This window comes from Pipistrellus kuhlii, unplaced genomic scaffold, assembly GCF_014108245.1.
Source record: "Pipistrellus kuhlii isolate mPipKuh1 unplaced genomic scaffold, mPipKuh1.p scaffold_m20_p_14, whole genome shotgun sequence".
Taxonomy (NCBI): Eukaryota; Metazoa; Chordata; class Mammalia; order Chiroptera; family Vespertilionidae; genus Pipistrellus; species Pipistrellus kuhlii.
Window position 1 is genome coordinate 9,478,441 of NW_023425449.1, and position 13,531 is coordinate 9,491,971.

At 49.4% G+C, this 13,531-nt stretch overlaps 1 protein-coding gene across 1 annotated transcript; it reads right to left on the bottom strand.

The window, feature by feature from the left end:
• Positions 1–5,674: 5,674 nt before the first annotated feature.
• ODF1 (outer dense fiber of sperm tails 1) lies at positions 5,675–13,260 on the bottom strand. The gene is made up of 2 exons (XM_036437408.2): positions 12,801–13,260; positions 5,675–6,152 (listed from the first exon to the last, which is right to left on the bottom strand). The coding sequence occupies exons 1-2, from the start codon at positions 13,118–13,120 to the stop codon at positions 5,675–5,677; spliced, it is 798 nt and encodes a 265-aa protein (XP_036293301.1). The 5' UTR covers positions 13,121–13,260.
• Positions 13,261–13,531: the final 271 nt, after the last annotated feature.

Consider the following 13,531-nt stretch of genomic DNA (forward strand, 5'->3'; position numbering starts at 1 on the left):
TTAACGCCGAATATTGCGCTTCTTTTTATGCTGCCTTTTTATGTTTTCAGTAAAAGTCATTCCTTTGGTATATAATGAGGTATGGTGGTTTCTACACCACTGTAGACTTCTCATCTAAAATTGCAGACCAGCCCTAGCCGGTCTGGTTCAGTGGCTAGAGCGTCCGCCCTTGAGCTGAAGGGTCGTGGGTTCAATTCGGGTCAAGGGCACCTTTCTCGGCTGCAGGCTCGATCCCAGCCCCGTTGGGATGTGTGCAGAAAGCAACCAATCGATGTGTCTCTCTCACATCCATGTTTCTCATTCTCTGTCTCTCCCCCTCCCTTCCACTCTCTCTTAAAAAAAAAAAATTAATGGATGAGAATGAACACTAAAATAAAATATCTATTTTTAAAAAATCATAGCCGAAACTGGTTTGGCTCAGTGGATAGAGCATCGGCCTGCGGACTGAAGGGTCCCAGGTTCGATTCCGGTCAAGGGCATGTACCTTGGTTGTGGGCACATCCCTAGTAGGAGGTATGCAGGAGGCAGCTGGTCGAAGTCTCTCTCTCATCAATGTTTCTAACTATCTCTCTCCCTTCCTCTCTGTAAAAAAATCAATAAAATATATATTTTTTAAAAAATTACAGGCCAGATAACAATGTCAGCAACCCCAGCCTTGGAGTCTTCCCAGCCCAGATGCCAAATAGTAGAGTGGAGAAGCCTCCAGAACATTCCAGCCACTTGGCTCTTCCCAAAGGAAGCAAAGACAAAGCGTGCCCACTACACCTGTCTGAATTTCTAATCTACGAATTCATGAATATATATATATATATATATATATATATATATATATACACACACACACACATATATACACACACACACACACACACACACACACACACATATATATATATATAAAAGTTTTACACCAAAAGAAAAAAAAAAGAAAAATTCACCAGTGTACCACTCTCCTCAGACCATTTTCCTTAGTTTTGTGTATGAAGATACAGCACCCACTGAAGTTTGTTGAAGAAAAGGTTTATCTCTCTCCAGATTTTCCAGACTAAACACTCCAGGTAGTCTAGCGCTTGGGGACCCCATCCCATGAGGAGCAGACGTTATTTCCACCACGTGGGCCATGCTCTGCGCGGGGGAGCTCTCTCCTGTGCACAGAGGAAGGTGACCGCCTGGAAGAGCATCTCAAGGGGTGGACCAGTCGCCTCCGGAGCAGTGCCTGCTGGATTGCAGCATCCCTCCTGGCAGCCTGGCTCGAGGACTCTCTCTGTGGCTGTCACAGTCTCTGAGGCACAGGAAAGGCCCTGGAACCACAGCTTTGTCATCTGCCAAAGGCCAGGTTTATGAGCCGCCCAGGGTGACGCCACGCCTGCCAGGTGTGCGGAGCCTGGGTGACTGACGCAGGGACAGGGCTTGGGCACGTAAGTGTGATGGCCGGATCAGAGAGGCTCGCCAGGATGCAGAGGCCTCAGCCGTGGGTGTCTTTTGTTTCTGTCTCATCCCTTTGGAGATAGGAACCAGTGCCTCCTGAACATCTCCAGCCTGGAGACGTGGCCTCCGGATCAGCAGCAGAAGTGGTCGCTCCTTCCTTGAGGGTATCCTCAACCACGATCCCAAACCATGTGACTCAGCCAGGAGTCTGTGAGAACGCTGCTCTGATAAAGGCCCCAAGCCCTACAAACTTCGCTTGGGTCCGTCTGGGTCACCCAGAAACACCCTCCCCTCCCCCCTTACTTGTGTTCTAAACCCAAGCCTTCTGGTTTTAGTATCAATGTTACCTCTACTTTCAGCGTATTTTCAACCAAAAGTCTAAATCAAAGTATCTAAAGCTTTTCTAGTCTGTGACATTCATAGGATGTGTGTGTGTGTGTGTGTGTGTGTGTGTGAGAGAGAGAGAGAGAGGGGGGTTAGGGGGGAGAAAGAAAGAGAAAAAGAGAGAGAGAGAGAGATAGGGAGAGACAGAGAGAGGAGGAATTTCTGTGTTGGGTAGGGAAGTTGAGATCATTTAAACCTACTTTTCTATCAGTCCTGGAGTCACGAACAATTCACTAAGTAAAAAGACTTTACAATGACTGGAGAACAGTCAATTGAGGTTCTTTAATGTCATTTTACAAAGTAAGTTACTACATGAGTTTTGGTATAAATCAAACAATACTTGAGAGTCTCGGGCATGGATCCCCTTTTATTTATGACTAGAGGCCTGGTGCATGAAATTGGTGCACTCAGGGCGGGGGATGATCCTTTGGCCCCTGCCACCACTGCTGCGCTCAACAGCCATCAGCCCGGCTTCTGGCTGAGTGATGCTCCCCCTGTGGGAGTGCACTGACCACCAAGGGGCTCTTGCGTTGAGTGTCTGCCCCTGGTGGTCAGTGAGCATCATAGCAATCGGTTGTTTCGCCATTCGGTCAATTTGCATATTAGTCTTTTATTATGTAGGAAGATACTATTAAACAGCTCTTCCACTCTGAATGTATTGTGTTCACTGAGAAGTATAATTATCTTTTTTTTAAAATACATTTTTATTGATTTTTTTAACAGAGAGGAAGGGAGAGAGATAGAGAGCTAGAAACGTCGATGAGAGAGAAACATCAACCAGCTGCCTCTTGCACATCCCCTACTGGGGATGTGCCCACAACCAACGTACATGTCCCTGACCAGAATCGAACCTGGGACCTTTCAGTCTGCAGACCGACACTCTACCACTGAGCCAAACCGGTTTCGGCAAAAATAATTATCTTTATCTCCAACCTTGACTCTATAATATTTACTAAGCATATTTATTATAAGGTGGTATATTTACTTAATTTATACGTTCAATTACTAAAACATGGTGAACAGTGACGCAGCTCAGAGCCTCCCTCATCTCTCAGATACCCTCTGTTCCAATCGGCCTTGCCTCTGCCGATCCAGAGCCACCAGGCCTCAGTTTCCCCATTCCATCTCCCACCCTGGAAGATGGAGGACGGCATTTGGACTCAGGTGGACTCAGATATGCAAATACACTCAAGGCCGTTGTTCAAGCTGTCTGGGCCCAGCATTCCACTCAACCAGTGGAAGACAACTTTGGAAACAGCAAGTGTTCCTTCTTTCTCCTCCCTAGTGCTTCCCCTCCCCCTCCCCTCCTCAGGAACCCGGTTAGTTCACAGGATAAGCCCTGCGTTTGGACTTCCCTTGGGGACCCAGAAAGACCCGCCCCTCCAGTTCTGCCACCTCTGGTTTGCTTCACCTCCCGAGCACACACATTCTCTGATGTTGGGACCCCAACATCCACAATTCGGAAGGCAGGCAGGCGAGCAGTTGGGAGCCAGCAGTCCTGGATTTTGAGAGGGATGTCCGACTGCCCCTTTAGGCCTGATCCCGGCTTGATCGCTGGGTAGGATCGGGCCTGAAGGGGCAGTTGGACACCCCTCGAGGGGGTCCCAGATTGGAGAGGTGCAGGCTGGGCTGAAGGACACCACCCCCTGCCCCGGGCACGAATGTCATGCACCAGGCCTCTAGTAAACTCAATAATATTGTGACGACTATGTATGGTGTCAGATGGAGACCATCCATAGTCATCACATACCATTTCATTCTCGATCACACACTGCCAGGTGCCTGGCAATCATATCCCAGGTGCCAGTCTCGCCTTCGCTGAGAGAAGCTCCTGGCATCGTGTTTCTCATTGACAACAGCTCCCGGCACCGTGCTTCGCCTGCAGCCAGTGCTCGGTACGTGAAACACGTGCCTTTATAAAATCCAGTCTTTCTGGTGGGGGCGGTGAGTGGACCCAGACTACCAGCCCTCGCAGGCCAGGCGCTGAGCAGTCGCCAGGCCTGTGGCTTCCCCGAGATGCCCTGCCCAGCAGTGATGTCAGCAGTGCATCCCTTCGCCACGCTGAGGGCAGGGCCTGTCTAGAGGGCCCTTCTGGCCTCTCGGAGCCCTTTGCAAATTCAGTTTCTGTGCAACTCCCTCTTCCCTCCACCCTTCCACAGTAGCCCTCCCGTGTTTGATGGGAGGCGTTTGGGAGAAGGGTAGTTTTCTCTCTCCATTGCTGCTGCAGAGCGCAGACTCTGGCCTTGGGAAGGGCAGGTTGGGTGAATGAGTGGCCGGACTCACCGGAGGGTGAGGAGGTCAGTGGGGGAATAGAGGATGGAGCAGGCGTGCCCCGGGAGGATGCCCTCTGCAGGCAGAGCTTCCTGCTGGTGCGAGACGCCGGGGGATGCCATTGACGCCAAAGGGTGCAGGGCTCTCAAAAGCGTCTTCAAAAGTCTGTAACTTAGAAAATGGAATGTTTATGAACATGCGATCAAGACACGGCAAGACGCTTATAAGGGTAATTCTAGAATCTGGTGCACCCAAGCATAGTCATGCCTGCCTGGTTGCTAGGTGATTTTTTTTTTTTTTTGAAATGCTCAGTGTTTTTATTCACCACCTGTGTTAGAGGCCATTGCTTCCCTCAAATGAAAGCAAACTGTGTCTGCTACCACCATCAATGTCCTTTAACCTTGAACTTGAAGGAAGCTTTTAAAAGGGCGAGGAGAGCATTAAGAACCCACACAGAGCCGGGATCGGTTTGGCTCAGTCCATCTGCGGACTGAAAGGTCCCGGGTTCGATTCCGATCAAAGGCATATGCCTGGTGGCAGGCTCGATCCCCAGGGTGAGGTGTGCAGGAGGCAGCTGACTGATCCATGATTCTCTCTCATCATTGATGTTTCTATCTCTCTGTCCTTCTCCCTTCCTCTCTGAAATCAATAAAGATAAATAAATTAAATAAATAAATGAATAAAAAAGAAACACAGCCGACGCTCTATCCACTGAGCCAAACCAGCCAGGGCTCGGACGTTGTGTGTCCAAATGGTGCCATGACATGACCCAGCCCAGCGACCACTCTGGGAAGGCTAGGGTGAAGGCAAGGGCTTTTCCTGCTCTGACCGGTTCGGCTCAGTGGATAGAGCACAGGCCTGCGGACTGAGAGGTCCCGGGTTCGTTCCCGGCAAGGACACATGCATGTACCTTGGTTGCGGGCACATCCCCAATGAGGGGGGGGGGGTGCAGGAGGCAACTGATTGATGTTTCTCTCTCATCGATGTTTCTAGCTCTCTATCCCTCTCCCTTCCTCTCTGTAAAAAAAAAATCAATTATATATATTTTAATATATATATATATATTTTTTTCTTTTTTTTTCTTTTTAAAGAGTAGCCTTTCCTGGGACTTGGCAGCAGTCGGGTGCCGAGGCGGACACAGGAGGGCAGGCCCCACTCTCCCCTTCCCTCCCATGAATGCCTCCCAGACCCTCTCGCCGGGCGGGGCTCCCGCCTGGGTGGGACGGACAGACTTGCACAGGACACCAGCGAGTTGCACTTATCTATTCAGTTCCCTACGTGCGGGGTCCTAGGGAGTCACGGGGCCTTAGGAAGGGGAAGAGAAACACTGGAAGAGCTGCCTGGCTGGAGTCACTACCTAACCTAAGTCATGGCTTCCTTACACCTCACCAAAGCATCTTCCTACGCCTCAACAGAGCATCTTCTACGCCTCAACAGAGCATCTTCCTACGCCTCAACAGAGCATCTTCCTACGCCTCAGCAGAGCATCTTCCTACGCCTCAGCAGAGCATCTTCCTACGCCTCAGCAGAGCATCTTCCTACGCCTCAACAAAGCATCTTCCTACGCCTCAGCAGAGCATCTTCCTACGCCTCAGCAGAGCATCTTCCGGCAGGAGAAGCGGCTGCCGCAGGGGTAGCAGGGGTCGCAGGGGCTGCAGGGGCCGCAGGGGCCGCAGGGGCCGCAGGGGCCACAGGGGCCACAGGGACCGCAGGGGCTGCAGGGGCTGCAGGGGCCGCAGGGGCCGCAGGGGCCGCAGGGGCTGCAGGGCGACGTGCAGGGGTAGCACGGAGACTCGATCTTGACGCAGCTGCCGAGCCCGTAGGAGTAGGTCACGTCCTTCTCGTCCACGCACGGGGGCAGGCTGAACTCTTTGCAGATGTTCATGTAGCTGTACTTCTTCGAGCCGAGGCAGTCGTACCTGTTCTCCCGCTCCGCCGACACGCACACCTTCCCGTCCTTCACGCGCACCTTGACCTGGTCGGGCTCAAAGCCGCACACGTTCACCGATCCTAAAATGTTACTGCTACAGCAAGAGGAGGCCAGGATCCTGTTGGTGGTTCTTCTCAGTCTGCAAGGGACAGAGCGGACGGGGTGAGAGGGAGACCGCAGAACCCGGCTGGAGAAGCAATATTTGGATCTCCTTTTTTTTTTTTAAGCAGCAAAAGGAAACACCAGTGGGAATGAGAAATCAAGCTTTACAGAAGTGTATCAACAACAAAAGGCCTCTGCACATGACACGCCCCCACGGGCACACCTCTGTGAACAACAGGTAGATGCGTGGCCTTCCCGTTATCTCTCTTGTGTGTAAACCCCAGCTCCTGTTTTTACTGGTTACGGAAACTCGGGTAGGTTCCTTACTCTCTCTGTGCCTCAGTTTCCTCATTGGTAAATGAAAATAGCAACAAGTACCAACATCCTATATGTTTTGCCTAACATTGTACTTGGCACATTATAAACCTGCTTACTTTCTACCATGATCATCGTTATTATTACTATTGTGTGTGTTTTAATATCTATTTTTTGAATATATTTTACTGATTTTTTACAGAGAGGAAAGGAGAGGGATAGAAAGAAACATCGATTCAGCTGCCTCTTGCACACTCCCTACTGGGGATGTGCCCGCAAGCAAGGTACATGCCCTTGACCGGAATTGAACCTGAGACCCTTGAGTCCGCAGGCCAACGCTCTATCCACTGAGCCAAACCAGTTAGGGCACTATTATGTCTTTTAACAGGATCCAACTAATACAATACCGTTTATAATGATGGCTGTCAGCCTTAGAATTCAGCCCTGCTTATCCTCAGGACTGGTGCCACCACTGGGCCCTCACACAGACCCAGCCTCAGCCCTCCGTCAACAAATGACCAGGCAGGGTGCTAGGGCCCACCCTCAGGCTCTGGCTGGAGGCCCCAGCAGGGACATCACCTTGCAGGGGGCTGTGTGCTGGATCCTACCACCTCCCCGTCCAGCGACTTCATGCCGGCAGCTCGAAATACATCACGGTGAGAATCTTTACACCATGGCAATTGGTCAACATTACAATACACGTCAAGGCTTTTCTCTTCCCGCCACCAAGCTGCTTGGTAAAGACCCTGCTTGTGGTCCTTGGAGCAGATCTCCGGAGTTCCTATGAAGCTGCCTTATTGCTGCTCCGGTGCATACATCCTGAATAATAATAAACAACAACAACAGCAGCTCACGCTAATCAATCACTTACGATACATCAAGAGGCAGTCAAGCGAAGTGCATACGAGTGCACGTCCTGCCACCTGTTCAGTCCGGATCTTGGCTCTGCCAGGTGGACAAGTACCTGAATCTCGGTGCCTCTGTTTTCTCATCTGTAACTCTGGGGCCTACTTCTGGGGTTGTTGTGAGGCTTAAACTAGTTGATGAATAAAAAGTATAACAGTTCTTTGCATGTGATGAAGATGTTGGGTTTTCTCTCCCCCCCTACCCCCCCATGTACCATGGACAGTGCTAACCTGGTGAAGGCATTGTTTTGTTTCAGATTGGATTGCTGATGTCATTGTCACTGCTTTACAGGCGAGGAGAAGGGAAAGGTGGTGAATGGCAGAGTCTGGGTTCATAGTCAGGCCTGTTTAATGGCCAGGTTATGAGCTTTCAGACCCGGGCCTGCCTGGGCCCATTCCCTAACGGCCCAGTCCTCCCAAAGACAGCGCAGTGCTCTGAAATGGCCTTTCATCCCTGAGCCTGAAGACGGTCTGTGTCCTCAGAGCTACTCCTGGCAACAACCCTTGTGTCTGTCTCCGAAGGAAGGCCTTGGGGTGTGGCATTCCTAGAACTTCCTCCAGTGGGAGGCGTCTGGACTCAACGCTGGAGCTATTTGTTCGAGATAGATTTTAAATTCTTGCTTCTTTTGTGTGGACTTTGTTTACACACTTCTTTTTGTTACATAAACTAGGCAAGTTCATTGCAGGAAACACAGAACATGCAGATAAGCAAAAAGATGGTATTTTTTTTTTTAAATGCCCGTAATCCTATATGACATTTAACATTTTGGGGTTAGACTTTTCGTGTGTGTGTGTGTGTGTGTGTGTGTATTTCTGCATGATGTATAGTTTTGTGTGTGCTATTATGAAATCATGCTATACATATGGCTTCAAATCTGCATTTTTCACTTGATAAGCCCTAACAGGATTGGTTTAACAATGTGAGCCCTTGTACTGTTATAAACCAGGGTGCTTAAAATATATATATATATGTGTGTGTGTGTGTGTGTATATATATATATATATATATATATATATATATATATATATATATAATTGATTTTTTTTTTTTTTTACAGGGAGGAAGGGAGAGAGATGGAGAGCTAGAAACGTCGATGAGAGAGAAACATCTACCAGCTGCCTCTTGCACACTCCCTACCGGGGATGTTCCCATAACCAATGTACATGCCTTTGACTGGAATCGAACCTGGGATCCTTCAGTCCGCAGACCGACGCTCTACCGCTGAGCCAAACCGGCTTCGGCATAAACCAGGGTGCCTAGTGGCTAATTCCAAAATGGTCTAAGAGAATACTGTCCTAGAAGATGTGGAGGCTGACCAAAAACTTATGCAGGTGCATCTGTCACGGAGCTGGTGGAAACAGGTGCCTCGGCCCCACCCCGGAGTGCTGACTCAGCAGGCCTGCCGGAGGAGCTGAGAATTTGCATTTCTAACCAGTTCCAGGTGGTGCTCCCAGCTGGCCCAGAGACCACTCTTTGAGAACCACTGACCAGACTAGGCAACGCTGGCTTCAAGTCCCGGATTGCCCACCTCCTGGCGGTCAAGGACATGGCTGCAAAGTCTGCTCCGTGATCTGTAGGATGGCCAGGATGGCACAAGGATGAAGCGAAGTGGAAGGGCGAGGGGCAGTTTTCACTCTTAAAGGGTAAGTCTACGAACGGGCTCCACCTTATTCAGGCTTTCCCAAAACCTGAGGTTTTAAGGGATCAAACCCCATGTACTGTATCATCAAACAAGGTCAAACCGAACGGCAGGCATGCCCTTGGCCTCGGTGGGCAGCCGGCCCTACGCCTGCCCTCCTGGGGTGACTGGGCTCCGGGACCTGTGGGTAAGAGGAGATGGTGAGTCCTCCCTTCCCACGGAGGGAAGCCAGTCTTTCCCCCGCCAGGTGCTCCCCTTTAACTAGGCCGTAGATTCTGAGTCAGGGCATGGGGTTGGGGTGGGGGATGGGAAGATTTCCCCGAGGGCTTAGCACTGGGCCAGGCCCTGCCAAACCGGCAAAGAAGCCACCACGAGGGCTGGCCATCATCGGCCTCAAGAGTAAGGGCGGTTCTGTGAAAACCCCATCCTCTGAGGGTGAAGGAGAGAACCAGAAGAGAACCGAGAAGGCAGGTGTGTGAGGTTCACAGAAGACGGGGTTGCCCCTGGCGTGGGGATCTTCAAGGGAACTTTTTTGCTGAGACTCAGGCCGACCACAGTGGTGAGTGGAGCTATGCACAGGCTCAGGCCCAGTTTCCAGGTGTCAGCAAAGGCTGCAGGGGGGAGGCCACTGCCCCCCGCAGGCGGCTGCAAACCGTGGTTCCTCTGTCCATACAGACAGCTGCCAGGAGCAGAGACAGCAAACTCCTAAGGGCAGAGGTGCGGCTGCCTATCGTTTGCTTCTCCCACGTGAGGACAGAGGCCCGACAGCCCCCAAAGTGTGGGGTGACTGAAGTGCAAGCCACGTCGGGCCGGCGGCACAGCTTCTTACAAAGGAAATCAAACGCAGGGACTTCGGTCCTTGTAAGTCCAGCAGCGGAAGGAAGGTCGGGGGAGCAGCCAGGGTGTGCCTGCCATGCAGGCGTGCATTTGGTGGGGAAAAGCCAACATCCAAGGAGCTAAAGAGACAAGAGGACTTGCCTGGGTCTCGACTGAGGAAGACACCGCCGATGTGTCTCTTGAGGCAGCTGCTCTGTCAACAATGGGGATGATCAGGCCTTCTAGCCCCCGTTTCCACCCGCATGCACACAAGTGTGCAAGCACGCACACCCATCCCGGAGCTGCACGCAGGAAACCCTCAAGAAACTCGGGGGCAATTCAACCAGCGGCAAACTCTTCCCATCCCCGAGGCAGAGCAGGCAGACCCCCGCACTGAAACTCTATGCCAGTGAGGCCGTGGCCGCCCAAGACCACAGAATCTTACTTTCCGGGTGGGCGAAGAACCTCCTGGACAACACAACGTGGCATCGGACAGGACATGTCCTCCCTAACCAAACAGCTAGCGGTTTTTTAAAGAAGCAAAAGGTCATGAATATGATTGATAAACTCCAAAGGCCCCCGGCAATGTTTTAAAAACCGAAAACTGTTTTTAAAAAATGGAATCGAGCTAAACATTTCTGGATCTGTTTAGTCACGGATTGGGCGTTAGCTGAGATGTAAGCGAGAGAGAGAGAGAGAGAGAGAGAGAGAGAGAGAGAGAGAGAGAGAGAGAGAGAGAGAGAGGCGTTTTCACTGGAAGAAAAAATATGAACAGTGAGAGTCCTCAGGGACTGGGGCTAGAGTTTCCATCCACGTGGAGGAAATGGAATATTTTGGATAGTGAAATGTTGAGCTGTCAGAAATAAGAGCACAGGAGGGTATGAATGTTCTGGAAGGAAAGCAGCTGCGAGGAGACACAAGAGGGCAAGTCAAGTCACTTCTAAGATGGATCTACCCTGTTTTCCCGAAAATAAGACAGTGTCTTATATTAATTTTTTTCTCCCAAAGTTCGCTAGATCTTATTTTCAGGGGATGTCTTATCTTTCCATGCGCTAGGTCTTATTTTCGGAGGGTGTCTTATTTTCGGGGAAACACGGTAGCAGTTGAGAGATCTGGGAATTAATGTAAAGACATCACCAGCTTCACGTACTGCTGCAGGCACAGAAAAAAAAAAAAAAAAAGAGCAAAAAATCAGGACATTGTCAGGGAAAGTACATCCCAAACCTTGTGTACAAACCGTTCTGCTGAGAATTGAGTTTGAAGTTTAAGTCAAGAAGTAGGGCCTCCTGGAGGCGGAGGGCGCCCAGATGATACAGAACAGAGGCATTCTCCTCCGGAGCGTCTGGAGAGGAGGGACAGCCGGGGGACAGAGGCAGAAAGGACATGAATCCAAGGCCATCAAGTATTCAAAGGGAGAGGGAGAGTGGACACAGACCAGATATTACAGAAGATCAAATATTACCCCTGGTTCAATGTGCATGCTTCTTGTAACTTGATACTCTAAGGAGTAAAAATAAAAAGTGGTTCGGATTGAGTGTAGATGAGTTTATAGGCAATAACCCCATCCTCCGCTATGAAGGCAGGCTTGTTCCTAACCTTTGGTGATTGATGACATGGACAATAATTGCCTTGTTACCCTTTCCAGTGAAGCATCACTATCACTGTTGTCAAGGGTCTCACTCACTCCCTGTCCCTATCTCCTTATCTCTCTCTCTCTATCTCTCTCTCTCTCTCCTCTATCTCTCTATCTCATCTATTAATTAACCATCAGGATGGACAGTGCTGTTTAAAGATACAAACTTGCAATGGGTTCTAGTGATCGAACATTAGCCCTAACATTAGTACAGTATAGGAATATAGACAAGAATAATGTATTATAATCATCAAACTTGCTAAGGGACTAGAACTTAATTATTTCATCCACTAAAAAGAAATGATAATAACGTTATGTGGCAGAGGTGCTAATTTATCACTACAATGACAGCCATCTTACAATATACAAATGTCGCAAATTACCACGTTGTACACCTTAAACTCACACAATGGTATATTATCAAGTATAGTTCAACCAAAATATCTATCATCTTCTTGTACACATCCTTAAGAAATAGCATATTAAATAGGTTTGTTTTTTTTTTGTACCTTGCTTTTTTCACTTAATACAATACCTAAAATGCTTCATCAATCCTTTTTTACATCTACACTATCATTTCAATGTATGGATGGACCAGAATTTATTTCACCAGGGGACTGGGCTTTCAAGCAGTTTTTTCAACAATCCTAACAGACTAGACAGCATATGTGCAAAAGGAACACTTCTCCAGACCAAAAAAGAAAATGTAATCAAACGGGGGAAAAATTGTAAATGACTTTTAAAATGACCCAATTCGATTAATGAAGCTTTTGCAGCTCTGTCCTGGAAGCGGAGACTCTTAATTCTGTCGTTCATTTGCATGATCTCTACTAGAATAGCAGGGAGAGGCCAACGAAATAGAGCCAACCCCAGATGGATGGTAAGTCTTTGTCTGAAGACGGGAGATGAGAGGAAGGCTCTCAGACAACACCCAGAAAATGCCTCTATTTTCCCATTTGCTCTGAAAGCCTCTGGCAGGCATTAAGGATTTGATCAATTATGATTACTTCTCCCGGAGTCGTTTCCGTGAGTCCAAACACACTCGGAAAAAATGTGTGGCTCGCTGCCTTCAATAGCTTTTTAACGACACCTCCCGCTTCCCTCCCTCATTACAGCCATATTATTTATCACGCTGGCACCCCTGCGATAAACCCACAACAGCCGTGCCAACTGACATCATTACGCGGTCTTTTGAGGATCTCCTCATTCCCTTTCCCTCTTCTTAAATCTTTGCTAAGCCACCAGAGGCATTCTCTTGAACCCTCTTCATCTCCGTTCAAGTACCAATGGTCCCATCCTCCCCCCCCCCCCAACCCTCTTACTCTAACGTATGAGGCTACTATACCAACTATAAACATCTGGGAAGGTTCCTTTACTTGGCAAGCTCTCTCTTTTCATCTTCTATGGCTCTAATGGCTTTCCTCTCCAAACTTCTGAGGGATGGTCGGAGACAGTAAAGCTTGACGTCACACAGGCAACAGGGGTAGAAATCGCACAGGCCGCAGCATCGTGAGCGCTTCGAATAGCACAGGCAGTACGGGTATGGGTGCAAGTCACAACAGCAGTACGGGTGCATGTATAAGTCACACAGACATCGAGTGCTGAACTCATCGATGCATCTCAATTGCCTCAGTTCTCTGTCCACCTTCTTTATGTCCCTTCTAACACTGTCCAAAAGACAACTCAGTGCAGCCATTACAGTCACACCTTGTTGTTCTGCGAGTACCTTTGTGAAATGGCACTCGGGGGGAAAAAATTGTTCTAAGCTCTTCTCAGAAGTTTCTTTTAAAAATAAATGAGGCACACATGCTTCGCCTACTTTGAAGCTTGTGTTCTGTGACCTCACCGCCCTCTCAGCATGTCATAGTTGTTGGGTTGCCATGAGAACCGGACACACAGACATGGTCTCCAGAGGCCCCTCCTTGGGGTTAGAAAGCTGCTCCCAGAATGACATGAATGTGGAAATGCCATTCGTCTGGAAGTGGGATGGGTCCTCCACTCCCCAAGCAATCACAACTCTTTGGGGTTCATGGGGCTAAACTTGAATGACCTTGACTTGTGTGTGGGAGCCCCGAGGGCCGAAGATCTCAGGGTGGGCCATGGAAGG